The sequence below is a fragment of the Lycorma delicatula genome, chromosome 4 (assembly GCF_047948215.1).
Source record: "Lycorma delicatula isolate Av1 chromosome 4, ASM4794821v1, whole genome shotgun sequence".
Classification (NCBI taxonomy): Eukaryota; Metazoa; Arthropoda; class Insecta; order Hemiptera; family Fulgoridae; genus Lycorma; species Lycorma delicatula.
The window spans coordinates 199,211,212-199,237,749 of NC_134458.1; the positions used below are offsets into that span (position 1 = coordinate 199,211,212).

At 28.6% G+C, this 26,538-nt stretch overlaps 1 protein-coding gene across 3 annotated transcripts in view; it reads left to right on the forward strand.

Moving 5' to 3' along the window:
- Mondo (MLX interacting protein mondo) overlaps positions 1 to 26,538 on the forward strand; it is a 284,390-nt gene that overhangs the window by 223,287 nt on the left and 34,565 nt on the right. For 2 of the 3 annotated variants that reach the window (XM_075364989.1, XM_075364991.1), the window contains exons 6-11: positions 7,383 to 7,478; positions 9,334 to 9,863; positions 15,138 to 15,288; positions 19,594 to 19,843; positions 22,473 to 22,713; positions 25,105 to 25,263. In XM_075364989.1, the coding sequence (XP_075221104.1) occupies positions 7,383 to 7,478; positions 9,334 to 9,863; positions 15,138 to 15,288; positions 19,594 to 19,843; positions 22,473 to 22,713; positions 25,105 to 25,263 (1,427 nt within the window). The remainder of the gene's footprint in view (positions 1 to 7,382; positions 7,479 to 9,333; positions 9,864 to 15,137; positions 15,289 to 19,593; positions 19,844 to 22,472; positions 22,714 to 25,104; positions 25,264 to 26,538) is intronic. The other variant, XM_075364990.1, reaches the window with a different exon arrangement.

The window sequence follows — 26,538 nt, forward strand, 5'->3', positions numbered from 1 at the left end:
CACCCTCTGAATGAATTAAATGTATCATTTCATTATTTGAACAGACAGGAAGCAGAGTGCTTATAATAACTTGTATTATAGAAAAAAATTATTTCAAGCGCATGAGGAATGTATCAGGTTGTATACAATAACAGAAAAAAACAGCATTGTTACCTCTAATTGAAAAATTACTTTTATGTTTTGACTTTCCCATGTATATTTTCAGATTTTTAAGACTAATTTTTAATGTTTAAAGTCTTTTTTCTAAATAAATTATTTTTTAAATGAAAATGAAACAAAAAATTTTTCAACTTTAAAATGTACATATTTTTCCTATTGCTGTGGAAGTAATGATATGTGCATAATGGCATTTCATTAAAATTATAAAGATTTAGAGGAAACCAAAAGCATGTATATTTTTTTTTTTTTTTGTTATAGAATATCACAAGAACTATGAATATTAGTTACGTATAACAAATGTAGAAACTCTTTACTCACTGTGTCACGAATCATCATTTATCACAGACTCCATATTAGAAACATCATGTAAATTGTGAATTTTCCCTCATTTATAGTTGCATAAATTACAAGGCATATTACAACTTATTGAATCATTTTTTAATAGTTTTATTTTATGAAGCGTAATAATTTTTTTGACAGTTACAGTTTTAGTATATGTGTGTGTATATATAAATATATATATATATATATGCAGATTACCAATATTGAATAACAACTGTTATATTGTTCTGTGAACACATTCTTTTTGCATTCTTCTAAGACAAGTTGGACATTTACTTGATGAAGCATCTAGTACAAATTATTGTTATAATTAGGTTAAAAAGGTCATGCATACAGTTCATTACCATCTGGTCTAACCTCAATTATTAATTTTATATTTTTTAAAAGATTATTATTGTAAAGATCATTTATTGTACAATTTATATTTATAAAAGGTTAATTATATAATTTTATTTTGTATAATTGTTAATTATATTATTAAATCGTGTAGTTTATTATCTTGTTAAATGATTATCTTTTTTACATGTAGAATAAATTTCTGATCATTATAAAGAAGAAAAGTAATTGTAATTGGGTGTAATCCTCTTGTTACTAGGCTAATATAAGTTGTGTGAGAGAGAGAGAGAGAGAGAGAGAGAGAGAGAGAGAGAGAGAGTGTGTGTGTGTGTGTGTGTGTGTGTGTGTGTGTGTGTGTGTGTGTGTGTGTGTGTTTGTTTATTGTACCTTTATATCAATGTACAATACCTTGAACAGAATTAATTTTGAAAAACATGCTATGAAATGTCTTGTTAAAAAATGTTTTTTCACTTCATCATATTTTGAACTAATATGGCAAATATTCTGAATAAATAAATTACTGAATACTATTTTCTCTTAATTATTGCTTATGTGAACACTGGTTTTGAAAAATCACTTATGAACCCCTCTCGACCTAATCAACTGCAAATGCGTTTCTTTCCATACAATTTTTTTTTTTTTAAATACAGGCAGGTTATTTTTAGTTTTAAGACTTTGTAGTAAATGAACTTAAGTTATTTTTGTTGTTCTTTAGGTTATCTTATGTCCTTTTGTTTTTGTAAATTATTAATATGTAATACTGTTTCATAAAAGTATATTTTTTTAGCCATAAAACTGTTATGATCTTTTCGTATTTTGGTCATAAATTATGTTGACTTAGAGAGGAGGTAAACCTTTTTGTCTTTGGTAGAGGGGACAGGTGTATGTATTCTGGTACCTCATTCTTTTTTTATAAAATTATAAATACACACACACACACACACACACACACACACACACACACACACACACACACACACACACACACACACACACACACACACACACACACACACACACACACACACACACACACACACACACACACACACACACATACTGTGTGTATATATATATATATATATATATATATATATATATATAAAACGCTATCCTAGTAAATAAATATAAATCAAAATTTTCTTGGTTACTTCAGATTCATTCAGACACTCATTTTTTCAAATCCTAAGAAATAAAGATTTTCCATGATTTTCATCTAAGTATAGGGAAAAGCTAAGAAATTTTTAAAAAGACAATTATATTTCAACTGCCATAGGGTAAAAACATTGTTGATCTGATGGATCAAATGTTGTTAATTTTCTAATTTACTAAACAGAAATAAATTAAAAATAATCGGTTTTGATCAGTTTTTCTATTCTGCAGGAAAAATTGTTTCTAATAAAATTTGGCATTGTATTTTTAAGTGTTCTGGCAACATCTGGTTATAAATATATAGTTTAACAATGTATCTCTTTTTTACAATTTTTTTTTCTGTTTTTGCAATTTTGCCTGTAAAAATTAACTTACCACTAGTAAATTCTTCACTCTTGATAAGTTTATAATAAATTAAATTTTTTTTTTTTAAATAAATCTTAAAAATATAGAGAGAATAAGTTTACAGTGCAGATATATTGTTGTCAATTGACAGCATGTGTGTAATTTCTAATTTTATATTATTTAACTTGGAAAGGGGCAAGAAGGTTGTGTAGAGTAGTTTTTTTGTTGTAAACCTGCTTATCCCTTAAAAGATAGCAGGAATAAATTTTGACTATTTCTTCCAAATTTTGTGTAATTGTGATTTTTACTTGTAAAAGTGTAGTTTTTCCATTTTTGATTTTTGGGGGATTATCTTATTCTTTTTAAAGATTATTTAGCATCTTAATATTTGGTGTAATTTTAAATAATTCATCAATTGATTATCTTTTTGTCTACTTAGAAACTGATTATGGTTTCTAACCATAATTGGTTCACACAGGACAGTGTGACCATCCATCAAATGTTTTCATGTAATTGATAAAGGAACCATCTAATCTTCATTAAATTTTCTGAACTAAACTTATGATTAATATTATTAAAATATTTAGTTTGAAATTTGAGGTTAAGTTTGAGGATGAACTGAAATGTTCCAAAATTTATTGATTCAGTCAGTGTAACTCTTTTAACACTCTTCCCCCTTCCTAATTGTATTTTAAGACAGATCTTAAAATACAATATAAATTACAACTTAAATTTAATTATATCGTAGCAGAGTATGATATTGAACAAATTAATTATGGTAGTAAAATTTATTAATGCATTTGATAATTTTTATTACTGTTATTTATTATAAACATTTAAGAAAAAAATTAATGATTTTTGACGGGCAGTATGTTTGATCATATAAGAATGTTCTTTGTTCTTGCACTTATTTGTTGGTGTTGCTTCTTCTTACTTATTGTTTATAAACATTTAAGAAAAAAAAATCATTGATTTTTTGATGGGTAGTATGTTTGATCGTGTAAGCATGTTCTTTTTACTGCTAAATATTAACTAACAATTTCTTTCCTTTATAAATAAATAAAAATATGAAATATGAAATATAAATAAAAATAATTTATGCTTAGAAATTAAATTATCTGTAAATTAACTGACAATGGACTGCTAGCGGGAGAGAGTCGTGGAGGGAGCTGTGTGCAGCTGCCCGGCACCCATCATTGGTCCGCTTTGTGCCACAATTTTATTGCTAAATATTAACTAATAATCTTTTATTTAAACTACTGCCCAAAAAGGAGTGTAATGTATTTAGGATATATGTATATTTCCTTGTTCTATCTTAGCAGCTCAATGGCAGAACCAATTTAGATGTATGACCCCACGTTGGAATCCTTATGTTACCAGGAATGTCATATGCTGTATGTATATATATACATATATATATATATGTTTAAATAAATTGAAAAAATCTATCAGATCGATGAGTTGTTTTTGAATAATTTGTATCTCATGTATGAGATACGATAGGCTATATATGTATATATATGACACTCCCATATATTATATATATATGGTTAAATAGATTTAAAATATTTGAAGAAAAAAAAGATATATACAAAATTGTCAAAATTTCTCTTTAGTTATCCTATATTAAAGAGTAATATTTATCAGCAATGTTTTTGTTTTTCAGCAGTCTTGTTTTTCAATTTTCAATATTTATCTCTTGTTACTTTTGAAATATTTATAACACTTGGATGTAAGTCAGAAAACGAAATGTTTCTGCATGAATTTATTTTTGATTTTTATATGTATTGAAATTTAAATGAGTAAAATTGTATTGATTGTATATCTCATGTTGTACGTATGTGACAGAGGAAAGAAAAATATCTGTATTGCATTTTGATTCTTTATTCATCAACTTCTGTGAGAATTAACCTTGATGTAGTAAAAAATGTTTTGAAAGAAAATAAGATTAACTTTTTTCTTATTTTTTTTTTTATAGTATTCATTATAGATTTCGACTACAGTGAATCAATTATGAGATGCAAAATATATCTATTTTCAGAACCTCTCTGCTGAGATTTATCTTTCCCCAAACTTTAATTTTTAATGTTAATGAGTTGATTATATACATATATATATATATATATAAAACAGTACCTATATATATTATATATATATATTAGTCATCCCGTCTAGCCATAACTTGGATCCTTGGGGCCAGGAGCCTATCTCATGACCGCAGAGCTTACTTTGCTCGCCATTCCCAATTTTCCAGGGGAACTGGCACCCTGGACATGCACAGAGCTTGCTTCGGTCGTCATTCCTTTCTACCCAGAGGACCTCCCCCCCCACACAGTACGTTATCTTCATGGTTATGAGAATAGTACTGATAAATTATAATTGTAGTATTCAAGCTTTATAGAAATCTGAAAAAAAAACTAAATTACAAAAGATAGAATAATAAATAGTAACTATGGTAACTAAAGTACACATACCTTTGACGATGAAAAATTCATAACTTATTTCTTTGCTGTGGTGCCAGAAGTATAATAATGAAGTAAATAGATTAATCTGTTTTTTCCTTATTGAATATCTAATTCACAAGTTCCCTCTCCTTGGAGGTGAAGAAATGATGAATATTTTTAATATTTTAACCCTCAAGGGAGCTAGGTCCTCGGTCAATGACTACTAAAAACCTTCCCTGGGATAACACAAATGTACCCTGCAAATTTGAAATTTGGTTGGTTGGTTCTTGCTTGATGTGATAACAAACAGACAAACTTTGTACATATACGAGGGTTGTCTGAAAAGTTTTGAGCCTCAACATGAAGATGGCAGTACTCTTCAACAAAAGTTAGGGAATGTATTCGTACTGCGTTAAAAGGTACTCACTAAAATTTCAGCCATTTTGGACATGCAGTTGTTGAATAATTGTTGAATATCATGCCGTGACTAAATACTTGCATTTGAAAGGAAATACGCCTTCGCAAATTAAAACAGAGTTGGACGCTCTTTATGGGGACTCTGTCCCATCATTTGCCACCATGAAAAGATGGACAGCTGAATTTAAACATGTTCGTACCAGCTTGGTTGATGATGAGCATTCAGGATGGCCAAAAACTGCAACTACCACCGATATCAAAAAAGTTCACCAAGTGGTACTGGACGACCAACGATTTAAGGTTAGAGAGATAGCAGAGGTTATGGGCATATCGAAAGAACGTGTTTGTCATATATTAACTGAAGAATTGGATATGCATAAGCTATTTGCACATTGGCTGCCACGTTTGCTCATTTTGGACCAAAAATCCATCCAAATGAACATTTCCAAGGCTCTGCTGGAGTAGTTTAAGCAAAATGAGTCATCTATTCATAACTGTAGATGAAATATGGATCCACCACCACCCTCCTGAGACAAAACAACAGTCAAAACAGTGGGCTGCAAAAGGTGAACCTGCTCCGAAAAAGGCCCATCGGCCAGGAAGGTGATGGCGACTGTTTTTTGGGATAGTAACGGAATTTTATTTATAGATTATCTTCAAAAAGATACAACAATAATGGGTCAGTGTTAAGCATCATTACTTGATAAGCTGAAGCAAAAAATATTACCACATTTGAAGAAGAAGAAGAAGAAAGTAGTTTTCCATCAGGACAATGGTTGCTATGGCTAAAATTCACGAATTGCACTTTGAATTGGTTGACTACTCACCATATTCACCAGATCTGGCCCCAAGTAACATTTTCTTGTTTCCTAACCTTAAAGTTTCACTTGGAAGAAAGAGATTTTCATCAGACGAGGAGGTTATCGCATACGTAAACGTCTGTCTGTTTCACGGAGAAAGATGCCATCTACTGTTTGGAAGGGTTAAAGAGGTAAGAGAAACTCTGGAAAAAGTGTATTGAAAGGAAACTTTGTAGAAAAATAACACATATTTGACAGAAAAAATACATCTTTCTACGTTATGCTCAAAACTTTTCAGGCAACCCTTATATATATAGATATATTATTACTATTATTATTATTATCATTATTATATTCACACTTATATATTTCCACATAACTGTGATCTGTTAGATCGAGAGTGCACCTGATGCATGCAAAAGTTAGCCTTCAACCTACTAACAAATACCTCGTTTGAATTTTGAAAATCGGACGATTGTTTGCAGAAATATTATAAGAGCACCCCATTGCACCTCCCAAAACAGCGCCCCAGGGTCAACCTGTTTGTTACCAATTGATGGTGATTGTTGGTCTAGCCTCCCATGAGGTGCTCATGTACCGTACTACTCTAGCCTCACACACAGTCCCCACAGGAAGCTCATTATTGTTAATAAGAAATTTTTTAAATTTATTTAATATTATTTTTAGTAAAAATATAATTTTATTATTTTTGTAATATTACTCATTTGATTGATTTGAATCATTCAGTTCAAACCCAGCTCACACAGTGATAGAGATTCACAGTTCAAAGTTCATTAATTCAATTCATTAAAGTTTGTGCTTCAACCAGCAACTCTCCACTACTATATATATATATATATATATCTTTAGAGATTTTTCAAGGTGAAATATATCTAAAAACCTTTTCAGTTATGCCTAGAAACATGGATAAAAATTTGGTTGCGATTGATTGAGTAGTTGTTTTGTTTATCCTGAACAAACAAAAACCATCCTCCTCTTTATTTAATATATACTGTACTAGTTTTTTTACTTATATAAACTCAATTTCTTTTATAGATTTTATTTTTGTATATTCTTGTATAATTTATTATTTTATTATTCTAATTAAAACTTTTTTACATGTTATATTTTATTTTTATTGAGCTATACTCAAGTAGAAGGTATTGTTATGTGTTTTATTCTTAAAAAGTATTCTGGAATTTGTGTCAATGAATGAGAAACCATAGAAATTCTGCTCAGAGATTAATTATTATGGGTCATTGTAGATAACATTAATTTGTATCATTTAATATTAATATCATTTATGTACCTATTAATTTATTTATATATATATTTTTTAATTTGTACTTTTCTGCTATATTTAATATGTCCATTCGTTTTATTTTAGCCAGGGGAGCAAGCCTGGCTGATTTCATACAGCCAAGCCTTGTGCAGCTTCAACCTAATCTTGATGATTTTATGGACACTTTGGAACCACTTCAAGGTAAAATAAACTTTTTATTTTTTTTCCTGTTGTAAATTTTTTTCAGATAACTTAAATTGAAGAATTTTTAAATTAAAAATACTATTTTCATAAATGATTTGTAGATATGTATAATTTTTTGTCATCATCAACTTAAGAATCGGGCAATGATATGCACCCTGATGTCATTGTGATGTACAAAGTATTTTTGCTTAAAAATTCATGAAAATTAGTTTGAAAATGTATAGTTAAGAATGTATATTTCCATATGCCAGAAACTTGCTATTTAGTACTTGTTACAGTAAGCAGACCAAAACATGGCAGAAAAATACTGTATTATAATTTTAAACTGAAACTCAAGTCATTTCAATTTTGGAAAATATCTAGAAACAAAAAATTTATTAATTAAAAGAAAAATTATAATATTTTCATTATGTTCAAATAATGTATAATTTCAATTTTATTAATGTTGACTAACTGACTTTTACATCCTAATTGAAGTAGTTTCATCATTGTGAGTATAATTACATTATAATTATTTTTCTGATTATTTTGTATATAGCTTTGATAAATTCATCAGTAGTTGTCAGTAGTTCAGTCTAGTGATCAACACTTTTTAAACAAAATAATTTTTTTGTAATTAATGCCTACTTGTATGTCTTACCTTTAATTTCTCATTTTTTCCTGATGAATTATTTATTGTGATTGAAAACGTGTCTACACGCTTAGCAAAATTATCAATATTTTGTTTTCTGTTTGATTTATCTTCAGGTTATAATAAGAATGTATATACTAGACACTCACTTATACTATTCCATTACCTCTGTGACAGATTCTTATCACTTTGTATTAGTAAAAAATTGAATTTACTGTAGGCTATATGTGCACTTTACTGTAGGCTGTAGCTTTGTTTACTTTTAGTAATAAAACCTTAATGAATAATCTTAATCTTAATAACTACATTTTTAACTTATTTTTACATGTGTATAACTCACTAATTATGAATATGAAGCTCATACAAATTTGATTTATCATGAGACACCTGTACTTGATTATTGCTGAATTTTAATGTTATAGTCTTCTTGTGAGTAATTTTTAACACAGGAATACTGCAGAATATTATTTATTTTTGAAAATATAAATGACTATTCCATGATTGATTTGTGACCGTGTTGAATCTAAAGTGACTCAATGGAAAAAAAACATCATTTTATTTTATATATATATATATTTCAGTGTTTCAAGCACATATTGTACTGAAATACCAGCTTTTTGCAGACCTTAATCAAAGAACTACAACCAGACTACCAATGATTATTAATGTAATTACATGATCACTAATGTAAGCTATGAGTTCCTCTGGTCTCCAAGTGCTAGACCTTTATATTTTTAGAGATGGTAGTCGTTTGGCATCAAGTCCACCCTATAGTGAAATGGTTGATAAAAAGGGAATGAATTTTTTACTTGAACAGTTCAAGTAAAGCCTTTATACCATCTACAAGTGGCGTTGTGACTGGATGGGTAGTGTATGTGCATCATGTTGTTATGATATCCAGTTACAGCTGATCACATAGCTCTCTCACTCGCATATGTGGATATGGGTATGTGCATGTTTGTATAATAAATTTATATTATAAACTTAATTCATATGATCTGTAGATGTCTTTGGTAGGATTTAAGTGGACTATTTTATCTGTTAATACTTGTATGTGGTTTAGAATGATACTGGTATCATTTGCTTACAATACCCGTGCAAAACAGCCATCTGTGTACAGAAAAATTGTAAGTAATGTACATTATAACTATTATTTTTTTAATTAATGGTTTAGAGAAATGAATGATTTTTCATTTTTATTTTTATTAAACACTGTTTCAGAATTATTTTACAATACAAAATTACCTCCTGTGCCTGAAGAGTGTAGCACTACCGGTGGAAATTCAACAACTGACGTGACTGATTTGTACCGTGCTTTAGGTTCAACTTACCAAGACATGGCACCTGAACCTCCACCAGCTCCACCCCCACCTCCTAAATTATTACCTTTGGCACCACCAGCGTATCAACATGTACCGACAAAACAAGAACAGACTGCTGTACAATATCATAATACAACAATGAATCTAACGCAGCAACAGCAATCACAAAATCAATACCAATATCATCATCCTTCTTCTGTACCATCGGTTAAATCTGCTGGTTATTACAATATGTCTTCATACCAGCAACAGCAACAATTATCTCCTCCACCTCCACCAAATCCTGCATCAAATCCCCCATCTCCACCGGCTAATGTTTATACAGTCAGTCCTAATACAAGGACATCTATACGTTCGAATAGTTTACCATTATCAGAAAAGCAAGGATCTCAACAACCTAGAAATGAAGATGTTTTCGCTATACCAAAGGTTTGTTTTTCCTGTTATGTATAAATTTTTTATTATAATATTTTTTATATTAATTATATATGATACACTGTCTTTAGTGTTTATATGAAGAGTATTGCAAACTTTCCTGGAATTTGAATTTAAATAAAAACTATAATTCATAAATTTTATCAAATTTATAGTAATTTCTTCTGTTGTTAGCTCTATATATTCTGTTGTAGCTGAGAATTTTTTGTCTCATGTTTGAGTACAGTTCTTCATACCAGGCGCCAGTTATTGTAACTTATGCAAGACAACAGCAGTAACACATTACTCTACAAGGCAATAACTACTAATGTTGTTATCTTTGTTTACAGAAATAAAATCTAAGTCATGTATACATTATTTAATCATATTCTTATTTAATATGAATTGCAAATTTTTCATTGCATATTATTATAAACCTGCTTAATCACATATAAATAATATTGTAATGTTAATACAAAATAAATTTAGATGGGTTTTGATTATATATCAGTGGTAATTGTCCTGTAATATATTATTTATAATTATTAAACATTTAATGTTTAAGGTGTATTTATGGTAATATGAGAAGGTGCCATTAAATAAGACAATAGTAACCGTTCCAGTTCTCTCATTGCTGCGGGATTGTGTATAAAATAATCTGTAATAATTGTCTGGAAGTCAGCATTTACTTTTGTCTGACTCACATATAACCATCTGTCAGAAAATTCTAAAGGATTCCCAAGTTTAGTATCGAGTTGAAATATTGTTAAAAGCAATTTTTTTAAAGCTGACATTTTCAACAATTTTTGTAGTGTACTCCCTGAGACAAGTATGTATCATCAGAAACTTTTAAACTTCATTATCACAATATTATTTTGTACAAAATTAGTAAATTCTGTTTTTCGTGTATATAAGCATAGAAGAGGTTTTTTCTCATTTAGATTGATGATCTTGATTTCAGGATCATACTGAAGCACATAGCCAGGAAATAGAAAGATCCATTTTTATATGATAGGTAACTCAGCTGCTATAATGTGTAAAATTAAAGATGAAGATTTGACTAAAACCTTTTTATCATTGAGAAGTACAAAAGTCGGATTCATGGCACATGTAAAAGTTTGTTCATTTTTTTGTAGTTAATTAATGGACTAAAGAAAAACAGTCGATTCACATCCCAATTATTAACAGAAAAAAAAACCTGATTTTTATTGTATTTTTAAGTAAATTACTTTCAGACCAAGAAGCTTTTGTAATTTATGACAAAAAAATTTCTTTCAGACTAGTTAGCATATTTTTAAATATGTTAAAAAGTTTTAGCCTGTTTGTACAAGGAGTGCAGAAGTTTAAGTATTTTTTTAAAAAATTGTTCATTTCTTCAGAAGCTCATAGCAACCTGGTTCTAACACTGTTATCCTTGTATTATTAAAGTAATAAAGTAAGACTAGACAAAGTTTCAATGCATTTATTAGTTTTTCTAATAAGTATGATGTGTTGTGACATGACCCTTTTTAAGATTTTTTGATGAGGTGGGTGGCTTTAGAACGTACCAGTAGAGCAAAGACTTTGCTTTTAATTACTTGTGATTACATCCAGCTTATATTTTTTCATTCTGTTTTCTTATATCGCGTATAAAAATATAATCAGCTATTTATAGATTGGATAAAATAAATTGTTACCTATATGTATAATAAAATAAGCAAATTGTTGTACAATCTCCTACAAAGATAAGAAAATAATTATTTTTGTATTTTTAAATCATCTGTATTTAATGTAATTTACTTTATAAAATTCTATTAGTGCGTGATATTTGTTTATTTTGTAGTGTTATAGATTTCCATAAATTTCATTACACGACTAAAACTTATTAAGATCACGTAGCGATCCAGTAAATAAATATTAACATAAGTAAACGGCAATTCATAGATGAGAATTTCTTATAAATTTTATATTTGTATTTATAGCTTTAATTAATTCTTTTTTTATAACAATCTTTATGCTTGAATCCTTCAGAACTAATTATATTGTGTGGCTATGTCCTCTACATATTCAAGAATCAGTGCTGTTTTAATACAAATCTTATTTTCTACTTTTCGACTTTCTTTACTAATTTATGGAAATAGACTAAAATCTCATCCGGCTGAAATTTTAAGATTATTTTCTTCTTTTATTTTTTGACACAATTATCCATAATCTGTTCCCCCATAACAATGATTAGATATATTGAATGTCTATAATTGACTTGGAACTAAAGACAGACTGACAGAAATTAACTCATCTATATTCCATTTTATTCTGGCTAGGATCCTGTAACAGCTACCGATGGATGATAATGAAATAAATTTTTTTAGCTTGTGTAAAAATGCCTTGTTTGACCAGGAGTCAAACTCAGAACCTCTGAATGAAAGGCAGATACTACCATTATGCCGCAGAGGTCAGTATTTTCTTATTAATAAAAGGATAACAATTTTATTTATATATATATCAGATATGTTGGTATAAACATTTTACATTACAACACCAACATTATACATATGTATTATGTATGGGAATATCATTATATCTTCATATTTTGTGAATGATCTTTTCAAATATGTCATAATTGTATTGTAAATGTATTTTATAATGTTATGATTTTTTTTAATTGTAATATTCTATTTTGTTGAATTGCTTTTTAATAAATTTGTTATAATTATATTTCAGTAAAATGATCATCACATGTATGTTATTAAAGGTTATAAATTATACAACTTCATAAAAGAAAACATCATATGACCACCTTTTTAGTTTTAAGTTATTACATGTTTTTTTTCTTTTTGAAATGTGAAGTGTGTATTGTTTTATTGTGCAGGTAATAAACAACATATAACATTTTTAAGTAGATTATTATGAATATTCATAATATTTATTAACATTGATTAATTTGAAGTTACCAATTGATATAATTAAAATAAGTATTTTAAGATTAAGCTTTCTATAACTCATCTAATTGCTTTATTCTCTAGATTTAATTGATGTGTTAATAAAAACATTAATTAAGAAAAAGTATTTTAAAATTAATTTCAAATAAAAATTATAAACGTAATGAATTATCAACATTTTAATGTGATATTAATATATCAATACTGAATTTAAATAAATATATATTTATGCAATGATGAAATTAGTAAATTACTGAATTTTGTAATTTACTGACCTAAAAAGATATTCTTTCATATTGCTCTTCTTTAAATATTATCTGATGTTCATAATCTAAGGTCGATTCAGTTCATGTTATCTCAAATAATTGAGATCTTAAATATGTAAATGTTAATTTATTTATTGATATAAAATTTATCTTGCTGATTTCTTATTTTTAGGAAATTAATACTTTTTTCAACAGCTGATTTTTCCTTGTCTATTAGCCCTATGAAAATAGTGGAAATTAGTATCTAGAAATTATTTTCTTGAAACTTAGATGGAGTTAATTCTTAATCGTTTCACACACACAGTTATATATGCATATGTACAGGGTGTAATTCTAAATTGCACAGCAATCTCTTGGGAGATGATTCTATAGCCAAAATAAGAAAAAAAGTTCATATAAACATAGGTCAGAAAACAGTTCATTAGCAGTTTCAGCTTATGAAACAGTTAGCCCTGATTTCTACTACCTCTGTGAAATTAAACTTTACTAAAATTCTTGGGGTACAAATGGAGGGGTAAATTTGATGCTTTCTTATGGTTTTTGATGTAAGAAATTGGATAAAAGCAATCCCAGACCTCTATCTCACTTAGATTTGAAGAAAAACATGGTAAAACACGAAAACACTTTTTTGAAAAATATACTTTTAGGTTTGGGATAAAATAAATTTCTTAATTTACCTATGAAAAAATAAAAATTTTTAATCCATTTTCGAAGGATGTCTTTCAAATTTATTTTTTTTTTTTTTTAGCAGTTGTATGCAAATTGTTCTGTGCATCACTTTTCCAGTCCAGTTTGTTTCTAATTAAAGTTGAACTTCTCAAATTTATGTTTAATTTTAATAGACATTTACATTAATTTTCTTAGAATTAAATTCTCTACAAATTTAACTAAGAATTTTTAATTGTTTATCGGTAAATTAACAAAATTATTTTATTCTAAATCTAAAAAAGTATATTTTTCAATAAAACCTTGTTTTACCCTATTTTTCATAAAATTTAATGAGATAGAGATATGGGAACACTTTTATTCAATTTCTTAGATCAAAAATCAAAAGAAAGCATCAAAATTTCCCCTCAATTTGTACCCCAAGAATTTTAATATGCATTAATTTCACAGGGGTACCAGAAAGCAGAGCTATATGTTTCATGAGTCGAAACTTGCTAATGAACTATTTTCTGGCCTATGTTGATATGAACTTGTTTTCATATTTTTTATTATAGATTCATCTTCCAAGAGATTATCGTGCATTTTAGAATCATTCTGTATAGTAAAAGGTATGATAAATTCAATTTTAAGAACATATTTTTAGTTTTAGTCCATATTCAGTTTTCCCCCATATGTTGTTTTTTTTTTACTTTGGTACAGCATGTCAAATTATTGTCATATTTAATATGTCAAGCTAAACCAAAATAAAAAATATGAATTCTGAATGAAGGAAAGGAACTAAAGATTGAGTAAAAGTTGTTATTCCTGTAAAGAATTGAATAAGTTTATTAAAATTTTAATCTATTGATAGTACTTAAAGTATTAAAATTGATGATTGGTTGCATTTTAATATTTAGAATGTGTTATTTAAAATTTCAATAACAATTTATTTTAATTGATGGTGATGCATAATGTAGAAATGCTTATTTTAAATAATTTATTATTATATAATAAGAAATGGATTACAGCTAAAGATACAAAAAAAAAGGAAAACATTTTTCATATTAAATTTTGAATCAGAATTTTTTTTAAATTTAACTATTTGCCTTTACATATGAAAAATGTTAAAGTAAATTAAAAAATAAAAATATATGTTAAAATAGAAAATATATATATGTATATATATATATATATATATATATATTTGTGTGTGTGTGTTTATAATTTTTTTTAATGCATGTAGCACATACTACATATTTACATGTGTGCTTGATTAATGTATAAAATCACATTTACTGAATTTAATCCTGCATCCTACAGTGATTCAGATAGCTGTTGTAACTCTTTTCAGTAGAGACCCATCACTAAGTTACTCACAAACATATATGATCGGTCCATTATTCATATGTAAGCCATCAAGTAATAATCATAGTGACATGAAATTTTTTACATGTTAACAGTTAAAACATCGAAACAGGTCTCGTAGTGGATCATGTTTAATCGCACCAGCTAAATCTCATCCTCCGCCACTTGTATCGACAGCTAGTGATCCAGCTATAAATACACCACAAAATAGTTCTAGTGCCTTACTTGCCCAGTTATTAACCTCAAGTATGTATCTTATTATATTACTTATGTTTAATAGTTAAGTCATATGTATAATGTTCTATGTTCTTATAATCCTTTCAATAAATAAAGTACAATATAGGAAATTAATTGATTATTCTCGATGATCTAACTCATTGGTTCCTAAACTTTTCTTAGTTGCAGCGTCCTTTTTCAGTTAAGATTTTTTCTTGGTGTTCTACCCTAAGTAAAAGTATGAGTACTTGTAAGTAAGAGATAAAAATAAATAAAATTTGTGTATCTTCATTATTTTTTTTTACTTTATTAACATTAAATTAGTAATTATAAATGTCTTGGTTCAATTAATTATGAAGCTTTTACAATATTTTTCGGCGCCCCTGTGAAGAGGCTGCCCCTGTGCGGTGCACAGTTTGGGAATTACTGGTCTAACTCATTTACTTGTATTAATAGTGAAGGTTTGCTATCCAAATCTTATTTGCATTTTATTTAATGATTGCAAATCACTGTCTTTTATGTCTTTATGATTTTTTAACGAATTTTTTTTAATTTGGCAATTAGCAATTCTGTTTGAAAATACTTGATTTTCGACATTTATCTGTTTTTTTTCATCAAGTCTGTGCTTGTTTCATTTATTTCTAATGTTGTAATTATCTTAGTGTGCTCCATCCATCATGGAATGTTTCATTTTCATATAATTGTTGATGAAAGATTAAAAGATCATGAAAGAAAAGGGTGTGATTACCAATGTAAATAGTTTTAAATTTACAATGCTGATTTTTCTCTTGCAGTAAATATAAAATAAATTTATAAAATTTCCTTAAATTTGAATTAGTAATCAAGTCAGAAAAATTTTTAAGGTAAACATTTTTGATGTCACAATATAGTTGTCACAGCCTTGGTTTTTCTTTAACATTAGTAACAGCTATGTATTGTGCAACATGGTTGTGGTATTGCGGTTCAAAATACCCATCATTAGCATGTTAGCTGCAGTATTTTTTTTTCTAATGCTTGTAATGTTCATGTGTTCCAAGTCCCTGTTATCCGGTACACATGCTCCCACTGTATTCTTAGAAAATACAGGGCACCTGTATCTTATAAGCTTTCACCGCCTTTCACGCTATCTGTCAGTCAGTGATAGAACTCTTTGTAAATTTTATATTCAGATGAAGTGCTTCCAGCCTGATATTAATCCTTCAATGTCAGAATTTAATGTTTAAAATTACTCAGTATAACATAAAAACATAATAGAGGAGTGTTGATGAAAGATATACATACCACACAGAAGAGAAATCAAGGGGAGAATAGGATGCCTGACTGTAAATGCTCATACAGTATGTACATAATCAATACTGCAGCCGATTCATGAATTAGCTTACAGATAAATATCTGTTGGTGCGTTGCACAAATATGATAATTGAAAACATTAATATTACTCAATAAAACATTGATTAAATGAAAAAAATACAAATTTGTGAGAAACAAGCATTTTTGTAAGATCATATTAATACTATAAAAAATTCATTCTTTGTGGGTGCCTATCTAAAATGATTTAAAAATGCATCATGTTCTTCAATATACTATTACCAGCACATGAGTCCTCGCTGGTCAAGAAATAACTTTGCTCAGCACTGTGTAAGTTCTCTGAATCATTGCTATATTCTTTTACTTGATACCTTCCTGTGTTTGAATTATTATTATTATTACATTTAGTTCTTTATTTTTGTCTTTTTTTATTGTTAAACCATATTTTTAGTTATTTCCTTCCTCAAAATTGTTTTTAAAAGAAACTAACGTAAGGATATCATTGGTAACACACTGATGGACCTGAAGGTTTCCAGAAAACAAGAAAGTGTTATAGGAGTGATTCTAATATCTGTTTGATTAATGGCAGTACTATATAGCTGCAAAAGGACCTTATAAAAACTGTAATTTAAAAAACCTATTGATATATCTAATTTTTGTAAAACAAATGTGTTCCTGTCAAATTAATAGACACTCAGTTTATCTAATAAATTAATAACCTACCGATTTATATAAGTATTTTTTAATCCATTGATTTATCATCAGTTCCATTAATACTATCTCAGGTAATGCATTACTTTTGCTTTTGTCTGTGCTTTTCTCATTTTAAAATTAATAGTTGTCATGATCAACTGAATTAAAATTAGTTACAGTTAACCTTCAGTTGGTGAGGTGACATTTCGCCAACACATACAGTGAGGTGACGTCATTTTGACACCCCTTAATATTTTTTTTGTTTTTTACGTCATTCTTAAGTAAATTTTTAATTTTAGTTATTGTTTGGTGAGTAAAGATTTTTAAAACACCTTTAATACTTTATACCACTTTTTAATACAGTAAAACACTAAAATAGAAAATAGGAAAATAGTTTATTCAATACTTCAATTTCACTTTCATTTTGAATAGTACGCCTGTACCAATTCTTTATATATTATGCGCCGCAACTCGGACATTTCTTCTCATTTCTACTTTAGACCACCTAAAAGTGGATGTACTCAGATAAACATTTTCATCTACTTCTCCATGTTTATCAATTCTTATGTTTTCACCGCCTCTTGAAACTTTAACCTCAGAACTGTGTCATGTTCATTGACAATACAGTCATTCCGATCAACAGCTTGTACCTAATTTCCTACAGCAACCAGCCCTCGATTTTCATCTCTAGCCCATTCTTGATTACCGTTTGCACCTTGTTTCCTATTTTGACCTGTAATTGGTTCATCAATATCTGAATCCTCGCTTTCCCATCCATCCAGTTCACGAAGAATTCCTTATTTGAAATTCTGATCATTCACATTCATTTTTATGCTGGAAAAAATTAATATGATTTGCTAATAAAATTAAAACAACTAGATGCAAAAAAATAAATATTTAAACAAAAATCCGCATTAGTTGATCATTTTACAAAAGGAGATTGTACTTACATTAATGGTGAACACATGTCAATTTGATGTTGGACAATTGATTGAGAAAAATCAAACACTATAAAAATTCTCAGTGCACAGCAATTTAGCTATAACTAAAAAATAACCAGCTGCTACAAAGCATGTTTCATTATGTGATCAAGGGTGGCAGTAATCATGCAATGTAGCAACCAGATGCGCGCCATCATTTTGACGTCACCTCACCAATTGAAAGTTAACACAGCCATCAAGACAGGTGTGCCAATTTAAACAATTGATTTTTTTTTAAACCTGTCTGTTCATTTATATTTATAACTGTAATACTTTAAAAACTGTTTTCATTTATATATGTTTATGTGTAATGAGATTATCAGCAAAGGTTGAAAAAATTCTTTATTTATGTATGCTCTCAAATGTTATAAAAATCTCTTTTTAAAGGATCTGTTAATTTTACTCTTATTTTATTTTATTTATTTTACTGATACATATATTTTTTTTATTTTACCAATTCTTATTTTTTTATACTTATTGCAATTAATTCTTTATATATCCTACCATTATTACATTTATTCTGTGATAAAATATTTTGCTAAACCAAATGGTTTAGATCTGTAAATAAAGATCTAAAAGATGTAGCACAATTTTCCCTATTATAAACATTAACTATTTTATTTGTATTTTTTATTAATATAGTTATGCTTAAAATATTTCACAAGTGTATGTTTTTTCAAATGGAATTAATGAAGTATTTATTTTTTGTATCGTTTTTTTTTATATTCTTTTTTATTAATATCCTCTATAGAAATAACCTTATATCAAATCTTATTTGTTAATTTTATTTTGTTATTGTGTACGTATTTGTATACGTTTTACATCGTAACATAATATATATTTTATGTGACAAAGAATGATGTAATTCACTCTGAATAGTATTAATGTGTTGGTTTTCAAAAAACTTGGTCCTGTTTTGTTGTTTTCATTGATATTTAATCATACATTTATAAAACTTATTGATCTAATATTAGTTTTTATAGTAAATTTTAATTTTTTGTTATATTAATTTAATTCATTTAAAATTATTGAATATTCTTTTTTATAATAGTGTTAAGTGTTAAGTGTTGCTGAAATGTCATCATCTTTATATCTTGTCTATAAAAGGATATTATTGTGTGGGTTATACCATATACTATATATATTTCAAAATGTTGTATAAAAAAGTTTTGACTTAATAACAGATTATGATATGCCTGTTGATAAGCCATCATTCTTTTTTAAAACTTATCATGTAATGTAAAATAAGTTTTTTTTACATATGTTATGAATGATTTTAATTAAATTATTTGTTATTTTATTTTAATTTCTTATAATTATTGTTGTACATACATTTTTTTAATTCTGTCTGCAGGTTGTAATACAGGTACAGTGTTCACTTATAGAGCACCACTACCTGGTTCTTTGGCTGCTACTAATAGTAAAACTTCTGTAGTGCAAGATAAAAATAATTCTAACTCCAGTTCACTACAAATGACTGGAAACAGCACATTAGATTCATCTGCGTATAATTTTAATCAGAATCAGTCAAATACATCGACAAATACTGTCAACAACCAATCAAGTCTTTCAACATCACAGTCTGTCGCTTATCCTAGTCATAGGTAATACATTTTTTTTTCTTTACCGTATTTCATTTTTAATTAATTTATGAATAACTTTATAATTTATATTTTATCATATATTTTTTTTATATTCTTATATTAGAAAGACCTTGTATCTACCAATTTTTCCAAATATTATCATTTTAATGTTTATACTTAATCGATAATTTAGTTAAAATTTTGAGCATAAAGTTGAACACTTAACTTAGAACATCATTTGAATCCCTTGGAATTGTTGGTAGCTCAAGTGTATATGATATTTAAAACAGCAAGTGTTAGACATATTTAATAGGAATTCAGTAAAATATTTGAAAACCAGTGTAATAGAATGTAAAAACAAATAAAAGGGATTTGTTAAATTCATTATATACTGGGGGATTGAAAAAGGAATTCATAACTTTAAAAGCATATAAAAATTTATTGAGATAACTTACAGATTCAGTTGAGGTCTCATTTCATTGCAAAACACATCAAGTCTTGACCTACGTAGTTCATTAGTACTGAATTTGGCTACCAGCACTTTCACCAATGTTGTTAAAAATGCATACATTTACTGGTGCAGAACATGCTCACTGTGTGTTTTGGTATAATGAATTTGTATTCAGCAATGGCAGTTCAACATAATTTTTGTAGAATACAGTAAGGAGCCTCCTAGTAGGCATACAATTTACTCTTATCACTAAACCTTTGTTGAGACAGGTTTTTCTGCTAAACGGTTAAACATACAAAAACACCAGGATGCTCACGTGTCCATGAAGCTGCTGTGGAACAACTCCAAGAAAGCTTTGCACGTAGTCTGAAGTAATCAATTCAACGTGCATCACATGGGACTGGCATTCCACAAACAACTGTTTGACGCATATTATGTAAACGATTGCACTTGAAGCCATACAACTAGCCATGGTTCAACACATTACAGATAATGACAAAGTTGCTTGGCTGCAGTTTTGTATGGAAATGATGGATAAAGTTGCAGACAATGATACATTTTTAAACTATGTAATTTTTAGTAATGAGTGAACACCCATAACTGTCGAATATGGGGAAGCAAAAACCTTCATGAAAGTTTACAGTGCATTGTGATAGCCCTAAGGTGATTGTTTTTTGTGCCTTAAGCAAACAAAGACTGTACCCCATTCTTCCAGGAGGCAATCTTCAAAGTGTTCTAATTCCTCAGTTAGACAATAATGATTAAAATGGACATCATTACTATCAGCAAGACGGATTATCACCTCACTACCACCTAGAAGTCCAAGATTTTCTTGATATCCGATTCCCAAGTTGGTCGAGTGTTTATGAAGGTCCAATTGTATGGCCACCTCACTCCCCAGGTTTGATCCTGCTAGATTCTTTTCTTGTGGGGTTTCATTAAAGATCGGATTTATGTACCCCCTTTGCCTGCTGATCTTGTTGAGCTAATACTGAATTAATGCCACAGCTGCAGAGGTAATGCCCACCTTGCTGGCTACAGTTGAAATGAAATCAACTTCAGGAGGGATGTATTTCGTATTACAAATGGAAGCCATATTGAACCAAAGTGAATGTTGGATGACAAACTTGATGTGTTTTTCTATGAAATGAGACCTCAACTAAATATTTAAGGTATCTTAATAAATTTTTATATGCTTTTATAGTTGTGAAGTCCTTTTTGAATCGCCCAGTATTTTGTAACTTCTGTACTGATGACAAAGTTTATAGAGATTTTGAAATACGTGTAATTAAACAGGAATAAATATATAAGTGCAATTTAATTTATAAAAATTAGATTTAAAATTAATAATCAAATGTTTGATAAATATTTTAACCTGTAGTTAATCTTTGCTTATGTTTATGATATGAATTTTAATTAACATGGTATCTACAGTGTTAAAGGAAAGAAAATAAAATGTACAAGGTTTGCTAATGACATTTTAGAAGATTAAGCCCAGAATATTCAACAGATAATTTCAAAATTATAAGGTGTATGACAGAATATGAAATAAAAATAAATATTAAGAAAAGCATAATGAGAGTAGGAGATCGATGCTAATGATTGTCTATACAAAAAATGGAAGAATTGAACAATTAAAACAGAAAAAAGTACTTAGGAAGCATGTTAAAAGAAGATTGGAAAAGTGAAAATTGGCAAAGGAAAAGTAAGAAGGCATTTAATAGAAATATTTCTTTCTATTTTTTAATAGAAAGAAGGATTGTTTATATCTAAATTATAAATGACTGGATTGTGTTTGACAGGAATAACTTCTACTTTAATATCATGGATAGTTATTAAAATTAATAATAAATATTGTGTGTTGGACATGTTTTCAGTCAAATGTAATATTCTCCTTGCTAAAGACAATACTGCACTTTGCTTCATTATGAGATATTTAAATTTTACATATTGTCATATTTGAAATCAAATACTTTTTAGTATTTGAGTATTTGACAGCCCATCACTACTGTTAACTTTTATGATCACTTCATCAATTTAATATACCCATGAACATAGCAGCCAGTTATAGTGGAATAACGTAGTTATGTAATGATCACAGCAATTCATAGTTTTCATTAAATTAGTAGTGTTTTTTTTTTTTTGTTCTTCTGTCAATATTGTTAATTATGTTTTTAAAAATTAAATATTTTTCTTTAGCAGTGGCACAGGTGGAAGCAGTTCTGTAAGAAATTTGATACAGCCTGTACAGTTAGTTACATCAACACCTGATACGTTTATGTTTACTGCAACACCAGGTAACAGACGAGGAGATAAAACCCAGCCAGTGCCAATTTTACCACATCCTCAACAGTCGACACAGACAGCTACTTTGCTCATCACAACACCTACAACTGTTCCTGTACCTGTAGCTCTAACTGCGGCACACCAGTCACCACAGGTTAGAATCACATTATTTTAAATCTGTGAAAAATATTTTTTATTATTGTAGTTTTTTGATATGACTAGTTGTTATTTGTTTATTAATATGACTGGTTGTTAATTGTGTTTATCAATAAAAACTTAAATTACTATGGGTGGCTGAAATGTGTTGCATAGTCACTCATATTGCAATCTGTCCTACTCATTCTTTAATATGCCTGTCTGGATATATGTTGTTGTGTGATGCAACTGTCCATTATGAATCAATTCATTCATCTCTTTTGGTGCTTTTCATCAGTCACAGAACCTTGTCAACCGCTGCAAGGTTCATCTTGAATATTCTCTTTACCAGCTTCACTATTCTGCCCACCTATTCACTGTACTTTGTGTAACAGTTTCATTACAATAAATGGCTTTTAGATGATAATGAATGTTACTAGCATTCACTTTTTCTACTGTTAAAAATTCAATCGCCTCACATTTTTAGATGTGTTGACATAGCAGGCGCGTTCGATTCTACAGCACTGGTTACTGAAAGAGAATAAGAGGGCATAGGTCAACAAATTTTTGATTGTTAGTAGTAGGAGAATGAAACTACAAGGTGGCAGCTCTATTAATGTTGTGCAAAATTTTGTTCTCCTGATATCTTCCAGTGTTCATTACATTTCAGCCACCTCTTGTATATCATCTATTTAGAACCACTACAATAGATACTATAGAAACTTATACAGGATAATTGAATATCACTGTTTATTGTACATCGTACAGCTATTTAGTAACAGTATAGTAGCAGTAATTATAGTAATACTCATTTTTTACTTAATATATTTAGTGTTGTAAACCCTTCTTTTCAAGCATCCCCACAAAAAGTAGTCTTATTTACTTAAATCCAAACCATGGAATGTTTCCATTTCTTGAGATAACTAAGGAGAACCACCAAGTTGTCGTAACTGATAAGTTAAAAATGTTTTATCAAACTTATTTATCAAGCTGCAGTAATGCTTGTTGTATGTACATTCTTATTTTAAAAGAAATATGGTGCAGAAATTCTCTGGAATGAGACAGTGCACCAAAAAACTACGTTTTTGTGTGAATAGGTCACTCGTGAAGAGTTTTGGATTTTCTAATGCTTAGTATCAGAAATTTTGTTCATTATAAAACCATGTAAGTAAAAATTTACTTCATTTGACATCTATAAATTGGGAAGATAATTTTGGTTATTTTCAATCTTATTTAAAATTAACTCACAAAAATGTTCATATTTCTAAGTTCTAATGCTTCAGTTCTTGGACAAATTGCAATTTATATGGTTAAAATTCAAATCTTTTGACAATATTTATATTAATATTATTATTATTTATATTCTTCATAAACTTGTAAGCCACCTAGAATCTAGCTTTGGGGTGATAATATCAGACTTCACAAAATAGCAACTTTACAGCTCCAACATCTGCAGGTAAGCAAACTCTTCTTGCCTTACAAGTAGCTATTTTCTTGTGTGCTGACAATATTTCTTTAAATTTCCTAACTTAGCTATTTATTGCATGAGCAGATGGGACAGGATTGTAATAACAAGATTAATTGTGTTGGCAAACTCCCTACAGATGGCTTGTTTGCAGTCACCATTTTTGTAATATGATTTTACAGCAAACACATGTTGCTCATTACTCCAGTGTTTCCATGTCAACTAATGTCAACAACACGGCTATGAACAGATGTATATACAGTAAGTATTTGTATATATATATATGTGTACACCCTGTTACATAAACCACTCTTGCTATCATTGCAAAGAAAATTTCTCTGGCCCACCAAATACCAATTTTCAGCAAATCTTGTTTTGATCATACAATATTCTATTTCTGCTTTCTCCGATTGTAAATAATTTTATGTAAAGAAACTGTTATTTCTTTTGCTTCTTAGACCATCATTCAGTGTAGATTCTCAACTACAGCCCACACAGAAAATAAAAATTTTATTTAAAGTAAAAGAAAAGAAAAAAAATTTGCAACTGATCATATATAGGTAGGTACTGACGTATTTTTATTTTGCCTGCAAGATATAATTGAGAATCAAGACTAAAGTTAGTCTAAGGACTGAAAGAAGTCTCTCAAATTGCGATTTTTGTCTAATTTCTGCACTTTTTTATTAATATTGATATACAGTGAAATAATTTTATATATATATATATATATATAAAACTTATTTGTCAAAAGAGAAAATATTACATTACTAATATAATACCAATATTAGTGAGATAGAGTAATTAATAATATAAGTACTAAATTTAGTATTCATCCTTATTTTCTTTACATGTGGACTAATTAATTGCTAACTACAGATTCTGCTCTCTTGAATAGTAATTCTTTTATAACACACAAATTAAATATTTTATTTTTTTTTTTTTTAGGTTATTGGTAGTGCATCTAATAGTCCAAAACATCCAAATCCTGATTCACCAGGTGGTTCTGAATCGCTAAGTTTATCCCCTTTGAATATGGGCAGCCCAGGGAACAGTCCACTTTCTCCTAACCATACAACTAAAACAACTACAAAACGAACATATAAGGTAATGTTATACACCTATCAAGTTTTTTATTATTTTGTCATTTCATGATATTAACATTTTTTTTATCTGTTCAGAATTTTATTGTCCATAATAATTTGGTAAAAAAAAAAAAAACTGTTGTTTTTTTAAACAAAAACCTCTAACTGTTGTTAGAGGTTTTTTTTGTTGCAGCCTTGATCGCACTATATGTTTGGTTACTTGCATTTTCCATCCCTGTCAACTTTTTTATTTTATGTATTTTAGTCAGTTAATCAGAGGCAGGTGCAGCTAGTCACACATTACCATAACGGTGACAGTGGTTATGTTGGTTGAACCGCTGTGCCTTATACCATCGTACCCCTTACAAAAATCTAAACTCAAAAAACCCAAAAGTGGTTTTTAGATATTTATCTGAAGGTATTTTCTAGCCCAGATCTACTGAATATCTCATTTACTATAGTTGGGACTGGGAAAATTGGCAATCATTGTTCAAAATTTGTTTGCATTCCTTTACTCCCTTTCAAGGTCAAATTTCAAAAATCTAAAAATTGGTTTGTTCACATGAAGATTACAGTCCCCAAAAATCAGATTGATATCTTCATTTGTTACCAAGAAATTAAAAAAATAGCCAAGTTTCAAAAAAATTCAAAACCATTAAAACAAAGAATTTCAAAAAGTTTAGAAATTAGGTTGATATTCACGTAAAGATTACATACACACACATACACCAAAAAATCAAGCTGATATCTTCATTTATTACCAATAAATTTAAAAAATAGTAAATTTCATTGTTACTCCATTTACCCTTTAAATTGGAATTTCAAAAAAATCCTTTCTTAGTGTGCTCTTGCACTATAACAACGTGTAAACAAATTTTAATCTATTTATCTTCTGTACTTTTTTCTTGATACTGATTATGAATCTCTCGCAATATGTCGCTGTCTTCAATTTCAGTAAGACCTCTATTGAAAAATATCTTGGTATTGGTTTGCCATAAGAAATGAGTATGAGAATTTAGTGGCTTGCCACCTAGTGGCCTGAATGAAAAGTGCAGCACCATAATGGATTATTTGTCATTTACACATTTTAATAAATAATTTTTCCTCTTAATATAGCCTAGAACACTCCAGATTACATAATGAAGCTACTGTTAAAATTTGGTAGCGATTATTTTAACGGATCTTGAGATTTTGCTAACATACAAACAAATGTTTCCTCTATATATAATAAAGAGATGGTAACTCACTGTAAGCTTATTTTTAATCAGCTTGCTTATAAATTTAAGTTTACTTTAAT